The sequence below is a fragment of the Sitophilus oryzae genome, unplaced genomic scaffold (assembly GCF_002938485.1).
Source record: "Sitophilus oryzae breed Bouriz unplaced genomic scaffold, Soryzae_2.0 scaffold_1620_pilon_pilon, whole genome shotgun sequence".
NCBI lineage: Eukaryota > Metazoa > Arthropoda > Insecta > Coleoptera > Curculionidae > Sitophilus > Sitophilus oryzae.
Genome location: NW_022146304.1, coordinates 4,212,604 through 4,237,615, shown reverse-complemented (window position 1 = coordinate 4,237,615; position 25,012 = coordinate 4,212,604). Strand labels below are relative to the sequence as shown.

The following is a 25,012-nucleotide window of genomic DNA, read 5'->3' as shown; positions in this document are numbered from 1 at the left end:
GTATAACAAGAAAAAAAATATTGATAATATTAAAGACGTGACAACATAGACTGGATGACAAAGGCTCGGTCGACTGTACCCAGAAGTAAACATTGTGTACAAAAAATATTGTTTGACCGCGTTGAGATGTAAATAATGTAGTCTATATTTTATTTTAAGTCTATGGATTTGATTTTATAAAGAGAGTCATTAAGTAGTATTTCTGTCGTACCTGTAGGATAAAAAGTGATTCTATTTATTGTATGTCTATGATTGCTTTTTACTAAAGTAGGGCCTGTAGGTATGGGAGCGGCTAGGGTTTTGTATTCTGTACTAACCTCTTGCTGTTCAAAACCCAAAATAAGATATGATATAAATTCGTTCCAGGTTACAAGACCGTCGCTATAATAATATACATATATTTTTATTTATTATTATAAATTGTATTATATCCTATACCAAGATGAATTCATTCTTAAATATTCTCTTTCAAAAACCTCATCGGCATATTCAACTTTCGCTACATTCGCTAAAACTTCTTTTAGTTGTTCTTGGTTCATCCTTCTTCCATCCTCGTGGTTGAATATCTCGTATATTTGAAGCAATTCCGTTTCATCCAGAATTTGGTGAAGCTCTTTGGACGAATCTTTTTTCTGTTTTCGAAATTCTTTTAGACCAGGAATCTTATATTTACGTGCTTGTGTGTTCGATGTATTGAGTTCTGACATATTTATTTTTTAAGTAACACCTTTGATCTTATAAAAGTTTAAAACGTTTAAGAATAACACTTATGTCACTTTTAATTGTCACCCAATTAACAGTGATTTTTATAAGCACTTTATTTATTTAAATTTATTGCATAATTGATTGACTAAATTGTTAATTTTTGGTTAATAACAAAATTATGTACATATTTTTAAACATGCGCTCTTTTAAATTTAGTACACTTTGTGTATTTTTAGTTGCCTATATATGTGTTTCTATATTCAGAGCAAAATAATTTGATAGTAAACAAGATTTTTTTGAAAGCAGGATAATATCTAGAATAAGCTTAGAATAAGGCTGAAATACATAGCTTTAAATTTCATGAATAGTATTTTTGATATTTAATATTTGCAGAGACCAGAAACCACATATATTTTTTGGTTGATATTTTTACTAGAGGTTTTGTAAAAGTTAGAAATATAAAAATTATTTTTATTCTTTACTCTGAGTTGCTACAGCAACATAACCTTATTTTAATTTCAAATACAAATAATTTTTGCTGTAATCAGTTGTGATTTGTGTGAACAAAGTAAACTCTTCTAAACTTAAAAAGTAAAGTTATAATAAAGTAGATATTTCCAGAAATGTCTAGTTCCAAAGGAATATTTCTAGATGTTGATTCTAGCATTGTCGAAAATAACTTACGTTTTACTGTAAGTACTTTACTTATTTGTTCTTTTACATTTATTTTATTGACTGATGACTATCCTTAATATAATTAAAAATTGTTTTTCTGTTTACAGCAAAATGAAGCAGAAGACGAGTTGGGCAAGCTGTTTGGAAATATTGAACGGGATTTCCCATCCAAACTTGTAAAGCCACATCCAGGTAAGTAATAATTACATATCAAACAAACAAAACAAAATAGGATATAAATTTTATCTACATTAAGCTACTAGCTGACTAGGTTGAGGTATTTACAAAAATATATATTTATATACATCCGATGAATCAAAAACATTGAAACTTTGAAAGTAAATGTGAAAAGTTATCTTAAAATCAACTAATTTGAGAACACTTTAACATTCTGATCTAAGAAAGTCTTAAAATACACTGAGATTTTAGCTGTCTGGACTATTCCCTCAGTGCACAGAGTCTGGGTAATTCAAAACTAGATATTTTGATTGTTAAAGGACCCTTTCCTGATCTCAGTTTTAGGTATTTATAAATTATTTTGAACTTTGATTTTGATATTTTTGAAACTTTGAAAACTGATATTTAAATTAATTGACTAATTTTAATTTGAATAGATAAGATACCGTATGATCGAATAAAAATAATAGACAAGAATGATAAAATAATTTTAAATATATTTTGTTCCACTATTGTTATTATAATTTTATGTATAGATTTTACTATTCAATGTTTTTTTAGTTTTTGATAGAGTTACACATTTTATGCTAATATTGGGTGCGTCTCAAAAGTGGCACACCCCCTATAACTTTTTTATTTTTTCAGATAAAAAAAAACGAGATTTGGTATGTTAGTATATGACATAAATTAGGATTGATTGACGTATTCAATTGATTTTGGTCACTTCCTGTTTCACCAGAAATGACTACAACTTTTGATTTTTAAATGCCACCCTCGGTATCTATAAAAATTAAAAAATCAAAAGTTGTAGCCATTTCCGGTGAAACAGGTAGTGACTGAAAACAGTTGATTATTTCAACCAAAATCCTAATTTAGGCTTATATCATATCCTTATACAGGGTGGTCCGAATTATATTCCGGAAACTTGGGTAGCATATTCTGCAGATAAAAATAAGTAGAAAAGATTGTATAAATTTATGTCCTAAAATGCTTAGTTTCAGAGATACAGGGTGTAGAAGTTTCATTTTTATTTCGATTTTTTCCAAATAATTTCTGAAGTAACGTCAATATTTGGATCTAGCGTCTTGGAGTCTAGGAGTTTTTTGACATGAGAAATTTGATTTTGATGTCAATATGACTCATACTGGTAGGGGGCGCCACCTACATCTGTTTTGAATGGTAATAACTTTTTGTCCTTACCTGTATAAAACTACCGAGGGAAAAAAATATACATCTCGATATACATCGAAAACTAATACTCGTAGCGATTTTTACCAGGAGACGTAATTTTTTACGTAAAAATCGTAATGTATATTTTTTTAATCAGTAGTTTTATACAGGTACGGACGAAAAGTTACTCTTCAAACCAGTTAAAATATATGTAGGTGGCGCCCTCTACTAGTAGGAGTCATATTGACATCAAAATCAAATTTCTCATGTCAAAAAACTCCCAGACACCAATTTTCATCCAAATATTGACGTTACTGCAGAAATTATTTGGAAAAAAATCGAAATAAAAAGTAACTTCTACACCCTGTATCTAAGAAACTTTTAAAACGCATTTTAGGGCATTTTAGGACATACATTTATACAAATTTTTTTACTTATTTTTATCTGTAGAATATGCTGCCAAAGTTTCCGGAATACAGTTCGGACAACCCTGTATATACTCATATACTAGCATACCAAATCTCATTTTTTTATCTGAAAAAATAAAAAAGTTATAGTGGTGATCCACTTTTGGGACGCACCCGGTATAGTATAGTAATAAGTATATTTTTTTATTTAATTTAAGAAACTTTATAGTGAAAAAATGGTGTTGATTTTAGTTTTTTAGATTTTGGGTCCTTTTTTTAACAGAAACATTTATCTCTAATTCTGTGTTTAATACCGTATGATCGAATAAAAACGGCGTCAGCGATGGCTATGAAATGAAGATCACTGTCATTTTATATGTAAAATTATATGGGAAATGTCCTCGATCGTCATTTCCAAGCCAACTGGACGCCATTTTTTTTTCGATCATACGGTATTTTATGCGTTAAGCTTGTCGCCCACTTGGCCGTCACGTCCCGTCCCGTTCCGGCCCGTCAATATACGGATAGGATTAAAACCATGCAAATGAATAGACTACCGCACATTAGCCCGTCACGGCACGGAACGGCGAGTCCGTCGACGGAACAAATTCCAGCTCTCCGACTCTCCCCGTTAAAGGACGGTCCGTGCCGGGACGGGCTGGTCAAGTGTGCGCGGAGCCGGCCGGCGCTGGCCTGTATTAACTCGTGAAAGCCTGTTGAGCGCATATTTGTTTTGCAGTTATTTCTGCAGTTGTTGTTGTTGAGTCCGAGAAAGCAGTCCTACGACAAGCCTTTCTTCTTTCGATATTGCTCTTCGAAATGAGGAATTTTGAAATGATAAATTAGGCTCTAGGCATTCATTGGGATTGCAAAAATGAAAAATCAGAACTGCTGCTTTCAAACATAGTGACTCTGCAACTGCTACATGTAAACTAAAATAAAAAGATCTTGGCAACACACGACCGCGACGTGACGGTTTGCCGGTTTCCACCGGAAAAGTGGGCGACCAAGCTCTCCGTCGCCTGCAGGTGACGGGCAGCTACGGTCCGTGCTGTCCGGACAAGTGGGCGACAAGCTTTAGTGTTATAATTTTTAATATAGGCCTGGTGCATTTCAGTCAATTTCAACAAATTCCGACCGCAGCGCACTCTACAGCAGAAATCAGAACTTATCATTATAATATATTTCACGCCGCTGCGCCGTCATGTTGATCGCCTTAAAATAATATTCAAATCGTGGTTTTGTCATAATATTTAAGTATTTTAGTTTTTTGCTACTGCAGTTATTGAGACTATAAACACATACATACTATAAAACACTGAGGTACGAGGTTTGTGTGATGTAACGCTGTTTTGGGTAGTAAAAAATAAGTGAAAAAGAATTCGAACTAGGCATCGTGTTGTGTTGTGACAATTTCAAATGTTAATAAAATTGCCGAAAAAATACTAACGCGTAAAGGAGAGCGTAATTAAGGTGCAATAATATTCAATAACTCAACTTTCCCAGATATTCAACTCTTCCGAAACAACATTTTATAGGTTCATAGTTTCTCATATCAATTTGATCAAAAGCAAAAATAAATTCAAGATTCAAGCAGTTCGACGAAACAAGTGAGTAAAGTGCTCGCTACTTAATCAAAAAATTAAATAGACATCTACTATGATTGGATAAAATATAAATTGCAATATTAATGTTATACTTTTTTTGACCAACTAGATTAAATGTTTTATGAACATCTTCTAAAATTATAATTACATATGTACCTTTAAAATTTTTTGTTATAGTCAAAATAACCACAATGGGCTCTTTCACAAAAAATAAAATACCCAATTCAAGGACAAAATCTGAAATAGAAGTATTTTCAGTATATTTATCCAAAAAAATAGTTCCATGACATTGAATAATTTTTTATAGGCCCTCAAAATTGCTTTAATTTGAAATCATTTTAAAGCGCAAATTGATGACGTATGAAAAATACGCCCAGTCACATTGCAGAACCGTGCTCGTGCGCCAGCCAACAACTGGCAACATTGCGATTTGATTTGACCAGCACCACCTCAACTCAAGGCCAATCAACATGATATGGGCAAGGCAAATATGGCGGCGAAGGCAGCGCATTATTAAATTGTTTACCTTTAAACTGAGAAGCCTGTAGTGGTTTCTCGTTGCGATTGCATACCAGAAATAATTCATTATCTCTAGTTTGTTGTGCTTCTGCAACACGTTTGTTTAGTTCTTAGTGTTCAGTGCATGGTGTGATCAGAAAATTGTGATAAAATAACAATGTAATAAAAATCCAAACCAGACATTCCACATATGGAACTTCAAACTTTTGTGCTTGCCGTACTCCTCTATTATTAATTATTTTAAGTATTTATCAAGATATTACACCTAAATGAGTAAAAAGCCTTCACCGCCAGTCTGCATAGTACTTTATAATGGTTACTTACAAAAATCAAAAGATTTACCCTAGTGAGGATGTAGTTATGGCTATTGCTTACACTTACCTCACAAGATATTGACAACATTCACAATTGAAAATATAAATGGCCTGGATGTAAGTCTTTTTTTAGGTCACAATTGCCCCTCACATACGTCAGAATTTATTATTAAATTCATCTTGTTCAGAATATCCAATATTTTGTTTTATAAAAAGGTATTTAGTTTTTTTTCTATATAAAATCTTGAAACACATATTATATTTTTTAGTTATCCTCACCTATTATAGTTTAAATTTATTCCCATTTGTGTAATGCTGCAAAACATAGGAAAAACATTCCATATTTTTTGACCCAAGCCAGTGTAGTTTACACTAAGAGTATTTACCAAGGCTTTTACTGAGACAAGTAACTGCCTATACTGCCCATAATAGTATATATTTATCAAACGTGCAGTAAATTCTAAACTATGGTAGGTAAGTGTTTGCAATTGAATATTTAGTTTATATTGCTATTTTCTGTCATATATTTCTGGTTATTTCTTTTTCCGATGATTTTGAACACCCCTATATATGCTACCTCAAGTTTGAATATTTACACACTAGTACACTACCTACTTATTTTCTGAGAAATCAGACTTTTTTATAAAAAGTAACTAACTGATGTTTTCATAAAAGTAATAATACAAAAAATTCCATACTTATGTGGAGAACTTTAGACTCCCTGTATATTAAAAAATTAGTGAAATATTACGTAATCTAACCCGACATTTGTGTGAAAAATGTCTATTTGGGAATAAAACAGGTTTTAAAATACGCGCCAAATAAAGCACTTATATCTCCACCATATTAGAAAAGGTTGAATTGCCTTGTGTGGAGATGGTGGTGGGTCAGCATGGTGGCCCGGCCGTGTTGCCGCTTTTCAACATGCCTAGGTGTAACGTATTAAAAATAAAGTGCGGATTTTTATTCTGGGCTTTTTTGTTTTTATTTATTTTCTTAAGAACGACTTCAAATTTTTCGAAAGTGAGGTAGCAGAAAATTCTAGAAATAATTGCTTTATTCAATTATGCTAATTCCAAAATATAGTGAAAGAGCCCATTATGCCCCGCTAGCAAAACCGGTAATTAAAACTATGCTCGCTACCGTAGTTGAACTCATCTAAAAAGTGTTTTTAATTGGAATAATCAATTATAATACAAGTTAAACCTTCTGAAGATATCAAAACATTTATTTTTAGAATTTTTACAAATTATACTTCCTAACACTTTTAGAATAATTAAATAATAAATTTTTCGTATACTCGCTATTTAACCTGTGTATTTGTATATGTCAATTAAATTAACCGTTTACGATATTCTCGGATGGTGGCAGCACCGGCGGAGAATGCACCAAGCCTATAGCCTACTTTAAATAAATGATGGAAAGGATATTTAGGGGTAAAAAATAAGGAACACAACTGTATTATTTAGAATTTTATTATAAAAATATACCTAATTATATTTACATCAGCGTAAATTTATTAAATACATACGTAATATATTCATTGTAAAAATTAAGTACAAAACGGTTTGTTCTAATAAATATTTGTAAAGCTTCAACAGGACATAAGCTTTTAATAGTATATGTTACAATTAAGTTATAACCAAACATGTTTATTGTTAATGGTGAAACATTTCACAATCTCTTTCGTTTGTTTTTGAGGTAGGTTGTATACCTATCACACACATTTTTTTTGCTTATAACAAAAACAAATATCCTACACATGTTCTCTTACTAAGATGCCAATCCAGCATCCTTACACATTCCATGGAAAATAGAACTGGTTCGTTCCAGTAGATTTGTTGGAGAATCAAATTCAGCTATTTCTCCTTTATCTAACACCAGTACCCTGTCTGAATCTAGGATAGTGTTCAATCTGTGAGCAATAGTTAACACAGTGCAATCAGCAAATTCTTTCCTAATTGTTTTTTGTATAAGTTCGTCTGTTTCCAAGTCTACAGCGGCAGTGGCTTCGTCAAGAATAAGTATTTTCGTTTTTCGTAATAATGCTCTAGCTAAACAGATGAGTTGTCTTTGACCCACTGAAAGATTTTCCCCTCCCTCACTGATCTTGTGGGATAATCCGGCAGGCAAACCTATGAAAAATACATTTAATAACTCATTCCTAAAAAAGAAGTTAGCTGAATATACCTTTTATGAATTCTTTTAAGTGAGCTTGTTCCAAAGCACCCCATACGTCTGCGTCAGCGTATTTATCAAAGGGATCCAAATTCAATCTAAGAGAACCAGAGAATAAAACAGCGTCTTGTGGAATAATGGTTAGACGGGAACGAAGATCGTGTAAACCCAGTTCGGAAATGGGTGTGCCGTCAATCAAGATGGAACCTTGTGCGCCTTCAATTATTCTAAAACAAATATTTGATAAGTTTACTACATTAAATTTGTTAAAAAAATATAAGAGCTTTGTATGCAGTGCTTGTAAACTTAAATGGTAAAGTTCATGTTTCATAATAACAAAATTTCGTGTCTTGAATTTGGTGGTCTTAAATATTTAATATAAAAATGAATTTTTGCGTTATCCGACCAGATATACCGGGTAACGACGAAATTGCAGCCGTTAGCTTGCTTTTTTCTTTTTTGAAAATCGAAATATAAAAACTCTCTAAGTAGTTTACTTAGAGGTACTCGTTTCCAGGTTGGAAGCGGGTTTAAGTGAAGAATTGCAAATGACACACAGTCTAAATATTTTTTGCATGTTTTCATAGAGTCTATATATTTTTTTACTTAAATATATAACATAAGTTGGTAAACCTCCAAATGCTCCAAAACTGAAAGAAAGGGGAATGGGCAGTAGATATAGATACGACGGCGCGGGCGGTCTGTTCAACATAAAAAGACTTAGGGCAAAAACATGTATCAAATTTATCACAGAACTTCCGCTGATGAATCCTGAATACATACACCTGGACATACGAGGCTTTGGGCCTTAAACTGAACATCGATAAAGCTAAAATCATGTGCACTCCCCTGGAAAATCACAACAATACCATAAAAATTGCAGAAGAACTATTGAAATATGTAGCGGAATTCAATTACCTCGGCAGCTTGATTTCGGAAAAGGCCGATATCGACTCTGAAATTCAGCACAGGATTAGCAGCGCCTCAAGAGCGTTCTGGAAATTAAAAGACAGGGTTTTCTACAACCATGACTTGAGCACTAAAACGAAACTTGCAATGTACCGAGCCAATAAGAATCCCTACCATATTATATCGAAGCGAAACCTGGGTGCTGTACCGCTGGCACATGAACGCATTAAACAAGTTGCAAAAGAGACACCTTAGACAACTGTTAAGAATGAAATGGTACCACCGTGTCTCAAACGTATCGGTCCTTGAAAAAGCTAGGTGTGAGTGCGCCGAAGTCATGATTACTAAATACCGCTTAAGATGGGCTGGTCATATATGCAGGATGAAAGAAAACCAGACCATACAGCCTACCAAAATCTCTTCTTTACTGTGAGCTTGTAGAGGGTAAAAAGAAACTGGGTGGACAACTCAAAAGGTACAAGGATGTTTTCCGTGAAAACTTAAAGGGGAATAAGCATGTAGAGTCAGTGGGAGGAAGCGCACAATAGAACGCAATGGAAAAGAATGGTAAACTCAGTTAACAACGATTATCAAAAAGTAAAGAGGTAATAAAGTAATGAGATTTTTGAAGGCCAGGAGTGCGGAAGAGAGATCAAGTATACGTCACGTATCGGTCTTTTCAGTCACAGTAAAGCCGGAGTCTCATGCATCCGAAATCCGATGACACGACGATCCGACGGTGCTCCTATTGGTCGAAATATTTTGACACCAATTTTTATCCGATATTTTTAACTAATCGTCCGACGTCGTATAAAGTTAAATTTTGTTTAACTTTTGTACGATATCGTGTGTTTTTTAACCTCACTTTTTTTGAAAACATTGGTTTTTAAAATCAAGTTTAGTGGGAAGTGGGCAAATTCGGGATATTTGGCGAGGAAGTTATTTTTATAAGTGTTTCTCCAATAATACATGGAATAATACATAATAATAATACATAGTAATTACAAGTCTAAATGTCAAAACTGTCAAATTTCGGAACGAACTTTCGGATGTATGTGACAGGCTTGTTTTATTTCACACGATAACTTCAAATTTCGGATGTCGTACCATCGGATTTCGGATGCATGAGACTCCGGCTTTAAGCTTATGAAAAAAACGCCTAGCGTAACCATCTTTATGCGTATCTCGTCAGCGAGTAATGCCAATGATGATGATGAGTCCGCGAAACTGTATTGGTGACAGCCAACCGAGTCGACAGATAACAAAAAATAGCGATGCAGCGAAATAAATTAGTATCGGAGAATATTGGAATAAAGAAGGAATTGTAACTGCCGCTGAGTTGTATTTACTGTTTTTTCAGTTTATTTAGAAATTATTTGAAATTTGTGTCTAGTCTTGTTATATATTATTCAAGAAGTTATCGAATATGTTATGATTGTACCGGGTTCGTCAAAGAAATCAGAGGACTACGTTCAGCTTTAGATTTTTTTTGTAAAAAAGGTGTAGGTATTATCAGAGTAAGTAAACCGACGAGTAGCGACAGTCCCGTTTTCAATTTTCTTTGCGGCTGCGCGAAAAAAGTAGTCTATCTGTCATATGAAGAAGCCACTGTTGGCATTTATCAAATATCTCTATATACTTTGTTTCAAGTATGCCTCAGGCAACGAATCATTTTTTTAATTATTTATTAGCTGTAAGATATTTTATACATTCAAATTTAGAAAATAGGATTAAACAAATCAAAAAAAATATGTATAGAACTTTATAATTAATTCCACTTAAAATTATGAGCATTGTATACCATGTTTATAGGACCACTTCATAAGTTGAGCAGTTAAATAAGTAGTCTATCTGTCAAACACGTCAAAAGAGAGAGAAAGAAAATTTGGTCCCACCACATCAAAAGAGCCGACGGTTTCTGTCGCTACTCGTCGATCCACTTACTCTGGTATTATCTGTTCAATGCTGATCATTTTGCTTGGTTTTGATGGATGGCTGTAATTGTGTCTCGGCTATCTTTTTTTAGTATGTAAAGTTCTACCCAATAAACAGAACAATTAAGATCGGGCGATAAGGATTTGCCAAAACGCAACTGTGAGATTTCCCTAACGGACTGTAAAACTTTTGAACGCGGATTGCTTCATGCAAAAGAAAACTTAGTTAAATTAAGATTAAAGGCTAAAATGATATAGATCCAGCAGAACTGGAACCTGGATGCAGGTCCATGAAGCTTGATGTAACTCCGGACCCGACTCTTTTAAAATACCGGAAATACCCATCTCTACTATGGCTTTAAATATTTTTGATTTTTTTTTCTATACGTTTTCTAAAAAGTTAAGATGGAATTATATTTTTACCTGAATAAAGCAAGCGTCAAACTGGATTTTCCCGCTCCAGTCCTGCCAACAATTCCAATTTTTTCTCCCCCGTTTACTTGGAAATCGATTCCTTTCAGTACCAAGTCTAACCCTGGACGGTACCTTAAACCGTATTGTTTAAACTGAACTGTTCCTTTGTCTGGCCACGTTGGTGGAGGTTTCTTGCTGGGAATCTCCCATGCAGCTTCCTGTGGCACTTCACCGTATTCCTTTATACGTTCAACGCATACGATCGTTGTTTCCACGTCGGAAATCATACGCACCAAAAAGTTCAGAGTTTGGGTGACCTAGAAGTATATTATTTGTATTAGTCGAGTCTATGGTTTATTGTATTTTGCGTTTAGACTTACGTTCATTGAATAGCTGACTGATAAGCCGACAAGGGCAGGGTTTAAATCGTGGTTAAGAACAGCAAACAAAGCGGCGAATAAGATAATGAGGTTACCAATCATTTCAAGACGAATACTAAGCCATCTACCGGAACAGTTGCTGGGGTATATACTCATTTGATTGAGGTCTACTTTATATTCAGATTCACTAATGAACCTAAAATTTATTTGGAAATTAGATACTTTTGCTATATAACGCTGAGTTTATACGGTAATCTCAAAACATTTTCCGATGTACGTCATCAATCATATCGAAATTGACACTAAAGCCTATAAACCTGAGACTAAATGGAATTTTGGCAAAAATGTATAAATTTGTTGTATAATTTAAGATACCGAGCAGCTCTTCAATTTCCTTTATAGAGCAAATGATTGTAACAGATATTTTATTTAGATTAAAGCTACAAAAATTAGTTTAAACTGAATTTTATTATCGCTATGTTGGTCAAATTGCGCCGTGTTCAGCAACGTGGTCGTTTATTATTTGACAATTATCATAATGTCAGTCATTAATTATGTATAATACCGTGTTATTGTTGAATCTTTGTGAGTAATTCTCGTTTTTGACTATTTTCATAGTCTTTTTTAAAAAATTGTACTTTTAAGAACAAACAGTTCTTTTAAGAACTAAATTTTCGGGTTTTTGTATTGCATTTCATGAAATTGTATGTTGAAAATATGCCGAAGCATTTAAACCATAAAGTATCTAAAATAAAAGAGCGTTTGAAAGGTTGTCTAACTTGGCCATAGTGTTGCATAGTTCAGTTAGGTCTCCAAAGCGTCGCCACCTGCTACCTGTCATGACAAGTGACATGACAGCAAATTATTTGTATTTTGCAATTGTTTACAATTTTGTTTTGAATTTTGGAATTTTATTATTTTGTGTAGCATATACTTACTTTGTTTGTTTGTTTTGTGTTTGTGCGTACAGAAATTATGGAGGAAGTTTTATTTCCCGAGGAACTAGAAACCTTATATTTCTCTATGATTTGAACTTTATGTTTTGTAAAAAAGTAAGTTTGATTGGTAAGCACATTATACCACTTTTAGTCTTTAGTAAATTCTGTAATTATTAGTTAGTGCATTAATGGCACCCTCTTAGTTACCACTTGTGGTGTTGTAAGTTGTACCAGAGTACGTAGACGTTGTACATCAATAAATAAATAAATAATCCATAATAACGCTTATTCATAATGGACTAGTTTTTGCCAATATGTATATACATATATAATATAAAATAAGCTATAAAACAAATTAATCAATTAATTACTAAAATATTAATTATTAAATTAAAAAGAAAATGTAAAAATCTTTAAAAAATCTTATAAAAGATATATTGTTTCCCAATTTTAAATTAAGATTCATCTCATAAATCCGTCACAATCTGGCAGCACTGTCGCAATCGCTTGTCATTCAAAATTGATTACGTACATCGGAAATTGCTTTGCGATTACCGTATATTCGCGAATTTGAAGTCAATTGACACAAGTGAATTGTATCAAGATTGGTAAAAATTCATAAAAAAATTGATACGCTGATAAGATTTTTTATCAATTCGCCAAAAAAACCGTAAGATGTGGGGTATGACAATTGTTGATAATTTTGGCGTCAATAATCAATATCTAGAAGCCATTTACTAAACATTCACATAAAACTTGCCCAAAAATTAACACTAATTACAGAAAAATTAAAAGGGATAAAACGTTTCTAATCACACAAATCTATTTCGAATAAATATTTGTTCTCGAATTTTAAATTATACCATTTAAAAATCATTTTTACTCAATATAAAAGTAAATTACAACCTTATTAAGACCAGCTGGCAGTAAGCACCAGTCAAAAATAAAGAAGGGAACGGGCCAAGTAAATGATGTCTAAAGCTTAACTTCGCCAAATTTTACCATCGATTGTCATTTCCCAGCCGTCTTCGACCCTTTTTTTTCGATCGTATGGTACTTTTTATAATTTGTATAGTAAAAAAAACAGTACGGTGCCCGGTGGCGTAGAGGTACAGGCTCTCGTCTACCAATCTCAAGGTGTGGGTTCGATTCCCACACCCGGCATTTCATCAGCCGACTATTTTTATTAAAATAAAAATAGTTTGGGTACCTAGGTCGACTCAGCCTTAAATGAGTACTTGGGATTCACAATCCTGAGGTAATAATAGGCGGTTGAAGCGTAGTGCTAGCCACATTACCTTCCTTGTATACCGAACGGCTCTAGTATAACAAGCTGTACCTTGCTACTCCCAAGGCGTTAAACGCTATATACGGAAGCTATTATTATTATTATAAAAAATAGTGTCGCATGTTTGAATAAGTTGAAGAGGACTATTTTATATAACATACCTATCAGCTTGTCCATAAGCTCTAATGACTTGTGTTCCAGATACTGTTTCACCAAAGTGTGAGTATATTGGCGATCTTGATACCGATTCAATACGTTTCAGCTGTCTGGATGTAGCGACGTAGTATCTTTGTAAAAATAGATAAATTGCGGTAATCGGGATAATAACAGCAATGAACAGTGGGGTGGTGTAACAGATTACAAACATAGTACCAATAACCTTTAAAAAAACAGAAAATATTAGAAATATGTTATTTTTATATTTATCTTAATAGTCCAAGATCCCAGAGCGATCTGACAACTTATTTTCACAAGGATGAAACCTTCAGGCTCTCATGGACCTGAACTTTTATCAGACGATAGCAAATCAAAAAGTGAATCTTTGATAAAGATAGAAAAAGACATGTAAAGATAAGTAAAGTTCATTTATTTTTTGTGGAGTTTTGACTTTGATAAAGTCTATCTTTATCAAAGATCCACTTTTTGATTTGCTATCGTTTAATAAAAGGTCAGGTCCATGGAAATGATACATGGTCTGATACTTTTGATACTACTTCAGAATAATATTCTACAATATTTATACAAAAATCAGCCACACAAATTTAAGTTAAGTAACTCTTATTTTTAGTTATCTTTCTCACCCAAGATGTCACAGGGCGAACTCCCCAAACACGCCGGTATTCAAAGCACATGAGAGCACTACTGAGAGAGAGAGAGAGAGAGAGAGAGAGAGATGTGTTAAAGACGCATCGACAGTAGAGTCTTTTAGCGTCACTTTATCCCATTATTTATATATTTATGTCTAAACTAAACGTTCTCCGTAAATATTTGATACGTATATATTGATATACTGAGAGCCTAAGGTTTCATCCTTGTAAAAATAAGTTATGTCAGATCACTCTGGGATCTTACTCTATAAACATACTTTAATAGAGTTGAGGAAAAATACGTTGAAATTCATGGGTAACCTAAGATCCACACCGATGATGTCACCAGAGAATCTACTAAGAATACGACCAGAGGGCGTGGTATCAAAGAATGACATTGGCAGTCTTAAGACGTTCTTCATAACAAAATTATGAAGTTTCGCGGCTGCAGTTGTGGTTCCTTTCGCAAAGAATACGTTTCCAATAAAAATACATACAGCTGAAATAATAATAATGACATAATTAAATATAAAATAATTAGTTTTTGAATTTGACTAAGTTCGAACTTACATTGTAGAATACCCAGAACTGCGTAAACGCTCAAGTACATATCTCTTAATCCTTTGTCTACTTTTCCATCAACGACCATGTTGGGGTCTTCTGACCAGTATCCTAACCAAACGTTGGTGGCGATACCGAAGCCTTGGAAGCCGGTGTTGAATATGATGGTGAGCAAGATAAATAATGGACCAACAGCACCCAAGTAATAAAGGTAGACGCCGAATTTAACGTTTCCTTTTTCTGCACGTTCAGTTTGGATAAGTTTGCCTTTGTCAGGGCCTGGTGGACCACCTGGGCCACCTTTTCCTCCTGTTAAAGAAACTTTATTAAAAAAATGGAAAGAATTTAGATATGCTATTTTTATTTTTAAGCTTCATTCAGAACCCCCAAATTAGGTGGAATATATTAGTTGTTTAGCGTATAAGTTTCTTTCTCTGTCAATGTAAGTATTCAGAACATCAAAATTAGTGTTGTCAAAATTATACTTTTCTGTAAATATACCCTTTTTCTGTAAATCTACAAATTTTCTCTAAATTTACAATTTCTGTAAATTTACACTTTTTCTGTAAATTTACACTTTTTCTATAAATTTACAGATTTTCTGTAAATTTGAAACATCTGACTACCGCAAGCTGTTTCTTACGAAAGTGTAGAGCTGACATCGCAACATTGAAAAATATTTTTTGGCAAATTTACACTTTTCATGTAAGTTTACGATTTTTCTGTAAATTTACACTTTTTCTGCAAGAGTACACTTTTTCTGTAAATTTACACTTATTCTGTAAATTTACGCCTTTTCGTAGCAACGTAGCAACATCGAAAATTATTTTTAGCAAAATTTACACTTTTTATGTAAATTTAATTTTTTTGTGTAAATTTACACTTTTGCTGTAAATATACATTTTTTCTACAAATTTATATTTTTTCTGTAAATTCACATTTATACGTAAATTTACATTTTTTTCTGTAAATTTACACTTTTTCTGTAAATATACACTTTTTCTACAAATTTAGACTCTTTAAATTTACATTTATTCTGTAAATTTACACTTTTTCTGTAAATATACACTTTTTCTACAAATATACACTTTTTCTACAAATTTAGACGTTTTCAGTAAATTTACACTTTTTCTGTAAATTTACACTTTTTCTGTAAATTTACACTTTTTCTGCAAATTTACACTTTTCCTGTAAATTTACAGATTTTCTGTAAATTTAATTTTTTTTCTGTAAATTTACACTTTTTCTGTAAATATACACTTTTTCTACAAATTTACACGTTTTCTGTAAATTTACATCTTTTCTGTAAATTTACACTTTTCCTGTAAATTTACACTTTCTGCAAATTTACAATTTTCCTGTACATTTATACTTTCTGCAAATTTACACTTTTCCTGTACATTTACAGATTTTCTGTAAATTTACACTTTTTATGTCAGTTTCTGTGGTGCGTTATTCAACGAGCAGTTTTCCACCAACCATCGAACTCCAGTTCATTCACAAAAGTCATAAAATGATAAGCAATTATCGACGGGTCGCTGGTATTTGGACCAGCAGCTCTACGCTTTTTAAAATTAAGTATAAAGTATAATCGAAACCACTAATTTCGAGGTTCGAAATGAATGTAGAATGAAGAATGTGACATTAAAAATAAGAATATAAGAATCTTAGAAAGTGGGCGGAACATATGAAACAGCTACTATATTTACCTTTTTCTGAGGGTTTCAAGCTCAGTTTTCTCGAAGATACGCTAGCTTTCCTTCTGCGTAAGCTATTCGTGCTTCTCAAACTTTCTCTGGATTCCGTTCTACCAAGCCCGTTAAGTCCTTGTTGAGATCCAAGTGAAGACTCTGATATACGCGATCTTTGACGGGATATAGTGCGTTTGATCTCCTGCTTTACTTCTTCAGATATTTTGGTTTCGCCAAGTTGTTCTTGAATTTCATCCAGTGCTAAAACAGAAAGCGATAATTAGAGATATGGATTTAATTTGTTTTTTGATGTGTCTACCTTCTTCGTCCTCGATTTCTTCAGTGATGTGTTGGACAAGGAATTCAGCAAATGCTCCCTTTTGTGCCAGAAGTTCTTGGTATGATCCTGACTCAGAAACTTCTCCATCTTTCAAGACGATAATTTTGTCAGTTTGGGGCAAGTAAGTGACAGCATGAGTGACCAAAACTCTGGTTTTATCTTTTAGAAGACCTGATGGACCTGTGAAAAATTGATTATGATCTTTAGTCTTAAGAGTCCATTTCACTAGTCCGAAAAAGTAGCAAACTGGCAAGGTATTTTTACACAAATGAAGAAGAAAATTAAAGATAAAAGGATTATACTATATCCACATTGTAGCATATTTATAGACAACTTCTTTATTTTTAAGATTTTGATTTGTCAAACATCAACAAAATATTCCTTATGTTTGGACTAAATTTTCTCGAAAATAAAGACATTATTTAAAATTCCGTTACAATACGGAAATAGATTGAAGTTTTGTGATTACAGTGATATATAATTTATATGGTTTTGTAACAAATTGCTCTCCATTTTATGGCAAATGCTGAAGCTCTGCAAACCTTAATCAAAGCACGTGTGTTTGGAATTTTGGGTGTGGCTTAACACGACAGGATCGGGCTAAGCCTTAGGCAGGTTTTTGAAATATAATATATATTTCCTTCGGCCACACACCCACTTTAGGCGACCCCTGAGAGCGACCCGAACAGTACAACGTAATAGACTCTTAACTATTTCATCCAGTGGTACAAATTATTTTTACATCTTTAAATTTTTTTGGGCCAATCAATGTATCATACTTACCAAGTAATTTGTCAAAGATGTGTCTTCCCACATGAGAATCAACTGCACTAAGAGGGTCATCCAGAAGGTAGATATCGGCGTTTACGTAGACTGCTCGAGCCAAACTTATTCTTTGTTTTTGTCCACCAGACAAGTTAATTCCTTTTTCTCCGATTTCAGTTTGATCGCCGTTAGCAAGCATCTCAAAATCTGGTTTTAAAGCGCAAGCTTCAACAACTTTATTGTATCTGTAACAAATAGTATTTATAATTACCTAAATGTCTTCTTCATAGGGGTTGCTTAGCTATAATTTAACTTTATATGACATTCCAGTGAAATTAATATTTTATCCCTGGTAAAATAAAATTGATAAATTTGGCTCAATGAGCTGAGAAAGATTGTCGAAAAACCTTGTGTTCACTGGACATTCTAAGTAGCAAAGATTTTTTTTTCATAAAATATTACTTTTATTTTTTGGATTGGAAATTAAAACTATTTCTTTTCATTAAAAGACAATGGTTCATGTTATTTTTTTGATATATACACTAACCAAAATTGTTATGTCAATCTATAGCATTAAAAGTTAGTGATAACTCAGTGACATATGTGGAAGGTCAATTTTTCTAGGACATTTGCAGATATTTAAAGACTTAAGTCAGGAGCAGCAATATTTACAAACCACATGCTTCTAAAATCTAGTATTTATTTAAAAGCTTTTGTCTTAATAAAAATTATTAATTAGTTTATCATAATACGATGTGGTATGATACCAAAATTATATTTATTCGCACAATTTATATTATTACGACTCACCTAATTTTGTCAAATTCCTTTCCAAAAATAATATTATCTCTGACACTAGCGTTTTGAATCCAGGCTTGTTGAGGTACATAAGCTATAGAGCCATAACTGTTCACTCGTCCAGAAAGCTTGTCCATTTCACCAAGGAAGGCGCTGATGAGACTGCTCTTTCCAGAGCCTACCGCCCCAACAACAGCCGTGAGACTGTTTTTCTTTACCTCAATGTTAACGTTCTTTAGTACTGGCTCTTCGCCCCAGGTGAAAGTACCATTTTCGATGATTAAGGGTGTAGCTGTAGAAAAATTTAGCTCTTGTTAATAAGTTGCGAGATAACCCAGTATGAATTGTTCATTAATGAGGTTGGCAAATGAACAAATTTAAGACCAAATACTTCGCCCAAAACATATTTAAAGTTGTTAATTATTATGAACTAGGTTTGTTTTTTATTGTCGATTTTTTGAGCTAATACACATTTTGTATTAACTATTCATTATTGTGATTTAATTTAATCCAAATAGATTTTTCTGTATCGTTGGTGATTTATTTTACTGTGAGTTGATTTAACAACTGATGCCTTGTGTATCAAAATATGTTATTTAGACTGAGAATTTAGTCTTTAATTTGTCTTTTGCCTGCTAATTATAGAATGTTACTAACCATCAGCCTTGTCATGCGTGACGTACGGTTCTAATTCTTCAGCATTCAAGAAAGCGTTGATTCTTTTCACTGAAACCCATGCTTGCACCATTTGGTTGATAGCGTTAGGGAGGAAACTGAGAGGCATTCTTAGAATGTTTAATAGAGCTAGAGATACAAAAGCTTTTGAAGCATCCAAAACGTTATTTTCGTCGACTAGTACATATGTGGCAAAGGTGATGCATGATACCTATAAGAAAGATGAAAATATTGTTATAGAAATGAAAACATCTTGCAGCATGGAAGTTTTGCCTCACTTAGCAACACCGCATTAGTTTATTATTGTTAAATCCACTGACTAGAAGACTGCCTTCTTGTCTGTACTTTACTGCCGGTGAGTATATTTATTAGCGATGGGAACTATCGAATGAATTAGACTATCGAATGGTTACTGAATGAATGATTTCAACTATCGAATGGTTTCATTCGAATAAAATCATTCATTCACTTGTATACTAAAGCATATGTGACAACCTCGCCGTGCGACTAAATGGTTATCGTTAGCCACGACTATCGAATATTTTTGATAAATAAAATTTAGTATTCGTTTGATATTTGTCTGCGTCAGTGCATTATTAGTTCTTCCAAATTTTTATAACTTGCCTTCTAAATACTGTGCTATTTTTGCGTTTATTAAAATATTTAAAATACTAAAGTAGTAGTGTTTTTTTTTAAATTGACGATTGTGTACGTGTGCAGGTGGTCAACATTTTTCAGAAAATTTGTGTGATTTTCCGATCTTTTAATTATTTAATTTTATACGGTATATGGTCTATTTTTTTAATGGGAAATTTTGAGAAGTAACAATTTTTAAGAGATATGAGGTGAACTTACAATTAATTTTAAAAATACATATGTATTTGTATTTTAGATGTTTTAGTAATATGAATTAGTTGAACTTAATAATTATATATAAGTAATGTGGTAATGTGGTTAAGTAAATTGTTATCGAACTCAAATTTTGGGATGAGAAAATTAAATTGATTGATTAAAGTTTTACACGTGCCAATTTAAAAAAAAGTTAACGATATTTATATTTTGTTTATGCTAATTCTCTTACATGTAGATTTTTGCGAAGAAATCGAAGTTAACGATTTTTATATTTTTCTTCTATTACACTGCATGCTTAGAAAATTAATAAATGTTTATATTTCATGATTTTAAAAGTTGTTGTTAATGTAACAAATTAGTTCTGTAATTATTATTATTTAATAAACCAACGTTGCCACAAAAAATTTAGAGACTATATTATTTTTAAATAGGATCTAATATAAATAATTTTGACTTCTAATTTGTTGTTTATATTTTGCTACTACTTAAAAAAAATGTTTATATTAAATGATTTTAAATTTTGGTGTTAATAGGTATAACAAATTATTACTGTTATTATTATTTATTAAACCAGTTTTACGTAAAAACATTAAAAATCATTTTCCTACATCCAAAATAAAAAGTATTATTGCAGTGTAACAACAGAATATTAATAAAAAAATGCAAAATATATAGTCATACTATCCCTAACTAACTATAATACCAAAGAATAATATTCTTCGCTAATACCAACTAATACGAATATACGGCAACAGCGCCGTTCATAATGTATTTTCTGTGTAAATACTAGCACCTCAATAAAAAAATAATGCGTCCTTATCTTTATCTGACTCAAAATCAAAGATGCCGGCTTTTTTCATACCATTGCCACCGACCGCCGACCGCTGTCGGGTTTCTAGGAAAGAAACCTACGTTGCCGGGCGACAACTAAAATCCAGTTTATATTTTATTATAATCGATCCTGACGAATAAATGAATTTTACAAATGAATGAATTTTATACATGAATGGTTTTTGCTGCCGAATTAATATATTTCAAGGCAGATGACGCATCTATTCGATATTTTTATTCAAATAGTTTTCGACGAATGTTTTCTTACTAGCTATCGAATTATTCGAATGAATTGCAACTATCGAATGTTTCGATAGTATTCATTCGATAGTTCCCACTACTAATATTTATTGTAATTAAGTTAGTTTAGAGGGAGATGGTAATGGATAGAGTGTATACCCGGAAAACGTTCCACTTTCAAATTAGTGTGTTATAAAACTGTCTAAGCGCATTTTTTTTAATAATGTATAATAATATTATGCTGTACTTACCAAAAATGGCGCGCAATTCCAAATAAACATGGTTCCTGCGTGAAGGTAGGCGGCTTTTCTGAGAGATATAATTTCCCTTTCTCTGATTTTCGTAATTTGTTGCTCGAAACTTTTTTCCCAGGCGTACAATTTTAAAACTTTGATTCCGCTGAGGATTTCGTTCATCATTTTGACTCTCTCGTCTTTCTCTTTCATTTGTTTCATTTGAAGTTTCTTCGATTTGTTGACCAGTACACCATTAAGAGGGATCAGGAGGATCATGACGGCCAAACCTAAAAGAAAATAGTGTGTTTAGTAGAAATAATTCTGGGAATGTTTAACAGATAGTCCTTCTACTCCTAGTAACAGAATATCAAGGGATAGAAGGTAATGAAAAAGCAAACGATCTAGCTAGAAAAGATCTTCGTGAAAAATTGAAGAAAAAATTCAAACTTGAGCCCAAAAATTGAACTAAGTTAAAATAAAAAACGAATGAAATGAAAATTAATGAACATTTTATTCACCTGCGAGGATAGAAGGTCCCAACTCCAACCACAAGAAATAGATAGAGATTATAATAGTGATAGGTGCAGACCACAGCATGTTTATGAACATGGTCAACTCCTGGAACTTGTTGGCATCCACTGACATCAGATTCACGATTTCTCCCACTGTTCGTTCTTTACGTGCTGCGTTCGATATTCTTAAAGCTTTGCGGTAGATGGCGGATGTTAGTACGGTTCTGACACGCAAACCAACTATGAACAGTCTGTTGAAGTTCTGGTTGTTGATGAATGTTAGTACTGCAGCGGAGAGGAACATGATGGCTGCGTAGAGTATACCCTTCCATACAGGTTCGTCGGAACCGACGTAGGCAATAAGCAATCTGAAAGGAAATTTATCTTTGTTAAAAACATAAACTTACTAAGACTGTCTAATAGCACGCAATTCCATGATCAAACTTAATAAAATATGGAAATATTCAGCCGTTTCACTTAACAACAAAAGAGCCCTAATTTTCTCCATTGCCGCTTTTGGAAATTGGCAATACGACGTAAAATCGAGGCTTTTGAAACATAGTGTTATAGACGGATGCTGTGAATACCGTACACAGCTCACCGTTCAAACATTTCAATTCTTGAACAACTTATTATTGAATCAAGACTACTAACTATAAACCAATCTTATTTAAGACACTTTTTGGCCATGTGGCCAGTGTTTTCCAGGAAAAAAACATTGGCCTAGAAAAACTAATTGTGGAGGAAAAAGTAAACGAGAAACCTTCTAGAGGGAGATCTCTAAACTGTTTTGGGTAGATCAAACGAAGAAAACTTTCAAATTCATAGTCTGCACGATGCCAATACTACTGTGCAAGACAAAATAACATGGAGAGACACAGCAATTGCGATTTATTCAATGTCACTATACTCTTAAAGAGTAGAGGAAGGAGGATGAAGATGTATGTCAGTTTTTAGCGTATAATCAGAATTTATTCACTGCCATTTGATCATCTTGAGCACCCACGCTTCACCTGCTTTACTTGTTCAACACATGCAGGCAATCAGAGAACCAGTGTTGATAGTTTTTATAAACAGCGCTTCAACGGAGCTCAGAATTTGGCTTGTTACATTACATAAAATAAGAAAACATACAGGAGGTTCCAGATTTCAGTGCAAGTATTTTAACTGGCAGTATAGACCCCAGAAACACACCCATGAGGTTTTTTTGCCAAAAAAAAACTTATATTGTTTTTACATTTTCCGGAAAATATTGAAAAACTTTTGAGCGCCGCTTGTTCAGTTTTTTGTTTTTAGTGCTTCGAGAGAATGCAATGTTGCCACCTCCTACGTTATCCACATTCTGTATGGTTATAAGTTATAAGTTCACATTTTTAAATTTCTACAAAAAAAATGCTTAAATTACTTTTATTCACTGTTTTTTAATCATTCTAGATTACTATGAAGTATAGTGCAACGTCTACTATATTTTAAATACTTTTTTTACAGTTTCGTAAAGTGAAATAATAAAACTATATAATGAACAATTATGGCAGCTTTTCAACAGTTCAGAATCAGCGCCCTCTATTAGATATGTAAATAGTCAACGTTTGACTTACATTTACACGGTATTTGTAAGATGGTATTTTTAGGTTATCCAGTTTATTTGAGATTTTACATTATCATTTACTGATTATCGATTGCTGCCGGTGGCTGTCAAAATGTTGTCATTTTCTTTTTAATTTTCAAAGTTAAATAACTCGGTTATTATAAATTTATTTTAAAAATGGCAAAGAGAAAATATTTTTCTTTTGGCCACATCTACCACTTCTTAAAATACTTTGGTTGTTATACGCAAGTTGGCTGGCTGTGTAATGAATAGGCTGTATCCACACCTTATTTATCAGCTAAAGTCTGAATGGACCGATTAATAATTACTGATAAGTTGGCATTATCCTTGATATCAATAAAGTAGTCAAGAAACATTTATAATTATAGGGAAGGAGTTCTCTACACCTCTAACTTTAGGGGTAGAAACATCGAGCAGCAGAAGTGAACAATCAAAAGTGAAGAATCTAACGACTGAAGTGGACATTCAGATTAAGAAAGCCTCAAGAACATCAGGGTATTTACGTGACATAATATGGAGAAATAAATATATGAGCACAGAGAGGAAGACGCGAATTTATAAGACCTCTATAATAAAACTCATAATGACTTACGCTGCTGAAACAAGAGCAGACAGGAAACAAAAAGGAAAATGAGAACAACCGAGATAAATATATTACGAACAAGTAATATATTATCTCTAAGAAAGAGAAACACTAAGAGAATTGGGAGTACAATACGGTGTCAGATGGGTAAGAGCAAGGTACCGCTGTTGGAGAGACAACGTAAAAAGGATGGGTCGAGATCGAATTGCCAAATGGACAAAAAAAAAACAGAAAACAGTAATAAGACGTTCAATTGGTAGGCCCCCAAAAGGCCGATATGACAGCTGGACATGAACGCCACAAGAAGACAGTTGACAGAATTGACATTACCTCGTTTTATTACAAAAAGAAGAAGAGAAGAACTTCATTACATATGACGATTTTTTTAAACAAAATAAAAAATAGGACGCTTTTCTTACCCCAGGATTTGAGGATTGATAAACTGACTGACATCTGTGAGAAGTTTCAAAACGATACCCATAATAAACGGCCTGGAGAAACATGCCCACATCACTGGCACTATTGACGTTTCTTTTTTCGATTTCTGTTTGTTGATATCCACACTTCCAGAATTGGATTTAAAGGATACTTTGGCTTGTCCATTAACATCTGCTTGGTATTTTCTGAAAAAAAAAGATCAATATTAGTAAAGAGGTATTTGGTATATAGATGAGGTTGTATAGTACCTTGTGTACTTTTCCGATCTTTTGGAAAATTCTTGTTCGAAAATTGGTACTAAGGCACTAGCTTTGTCTTCGGGTTTAAGGTCCCACATGTCTTTGGCTTCCAGGGGTTTGCGGAAACCTCTGTACATTGTTCCGTCGAAGTAGCAGAATGTGATTCTGCTTAAGAAACTGGAACTCGATTCTGGACTTCGATTCTGAAATTTAATATGGAA

The 25,012-nt window shown here is 33.0% G+C and overlaps 3 protein-coding genes across 9 annotated transcripts in view; 1 reads left to right on the top strand and 2 right to left on the bottom strand.

Annotated features, from left to right (window-relative positions):
* The window catches only part of LOC115880227 (WD repeat-containing protein on Y chromosome), a 43,591-nt gene extending 42,815 nt beyond the window's left edge, over nucleotides 1–776 (bottom strand). For both annotated transcript variants that reach the window (XR_004049827.1, XM_030897382.1), the window contains exons 1-2: nucleotides 439–776; nucleotides 212–381 (exon numbers count right to left, since the gene is read on the bottom strand). Coding sequence is in view for 1 of the 2 variants with exons in the window: in XM_030897382.1 (XP_030753242.1) it covers nucleotides 212–381; nucleotides 439–707 (439 nt within the window). In the remaining variant the exon portion in view is untranslated. The remainder of the gene's footprint in view (nucleotides 1–211; nucleotides 382–438) is intronic.
* A 552-nt stretch (nucleotides 777–1,328) lies between these two features.
* Nucleotides 1,329–25,012, top strand: part of LOC115880249 (PIH1 domain-containing protein 1-like) — a 59,103-nt gene continuing 35,419 nt past the window's right edge. The window contains exons 1-2 of the mRNA XM_030897427.1: nucleotides 1,329–1,397; nucleotides 1,488–1,572. Of these exons, the coding sequence (XP_030753287.1) occupies nucleotides 1,329–1,397; nucleotides 1,488–1,572 (154 nt within the window). The remainder of the gene's footprint in view (nucleotides 1,398–1,487; nucleotides 1,573–25,012) is intronic.
* The window catches only part of LOC115880247 (multidrug resistance-associated protein 1-like), a 54,297-nt gene continuing 36,458 nt past the window's right edge, over nucleotides 7,174–25,012 (bottom strand). For all 6 annotated transcript variants that reach the window (XM_030897424.1, XM_030897423.1, XM_030897421.1 and 3 more), the window contains 16 exons: nucleotides 24,801–24,994; nucleotides 24,534–24,737; nucleotides 21,929–22,290; nucleotides 21,426–21,697; nucleotides 19,234–19,462; nucleotides 18,589–18,868; nucleotides 17,797–18,023; nucleotides 16,993–17,193; nucleotides 16,692–16,934; nucleotides 14,992–15,291; nucleotides 14,700–14,920; nucleotides 13,777–13,994; nucleotides 11,390–11,585; nucleotides 11,019–11,326; nucleotides 7,765–7,979; nucleotides 7,174–7,709 (listed from right to left, as the gene is read on the bottom strand). In XM_030897424.1, coding sequence (XP_030753284.1) covers nucleotides 7,348–7,709; nucleotides 7,765–7,979; nucleotides 11,019–11,326; nucleotides 11,390–11,585; nucleotides 13,777–13,994; nucleotides 14,700–14,920; nucleotides 14,992–15,291; nucleotides 16,692–16,934; nucleotides 16,993–17,193; nucleotides 17,797–18,023; nucleotides 18,589–18,868; nucleotides 19,234–19,462; nucleotides 21,426–21,697; nucleotides 21,929–22,290; nucleotides 24,534–24,737; nucleotides 24,801–24,994 — 4,032 coding nt within the window. In that variant the 3' untranslated portion in view covers nucleotides 7,174–7,347. The remainder of the gene's footprint in view (nucleotides 7,710–7,764; nucleotides 7,980–11,018; nucleotides 11,327–11,389; nucleotides 11,586–13,776; nucleotides 13,995–14,699; nucleotides 14,921–14,991; nucleotides 15,292–16,691; nucleotides 16,935–16,992; nucleotides 17,194–17,796; nucleotides 18,024–18,588; nucleotides 18,869–19,233; nucleotides 19,463–21,425; nucleotides 21,698–21,928; nucleotides 22,291–24,533; nucleotides 24,738–24,800; nucleotides 24,995–25,012) is intronic.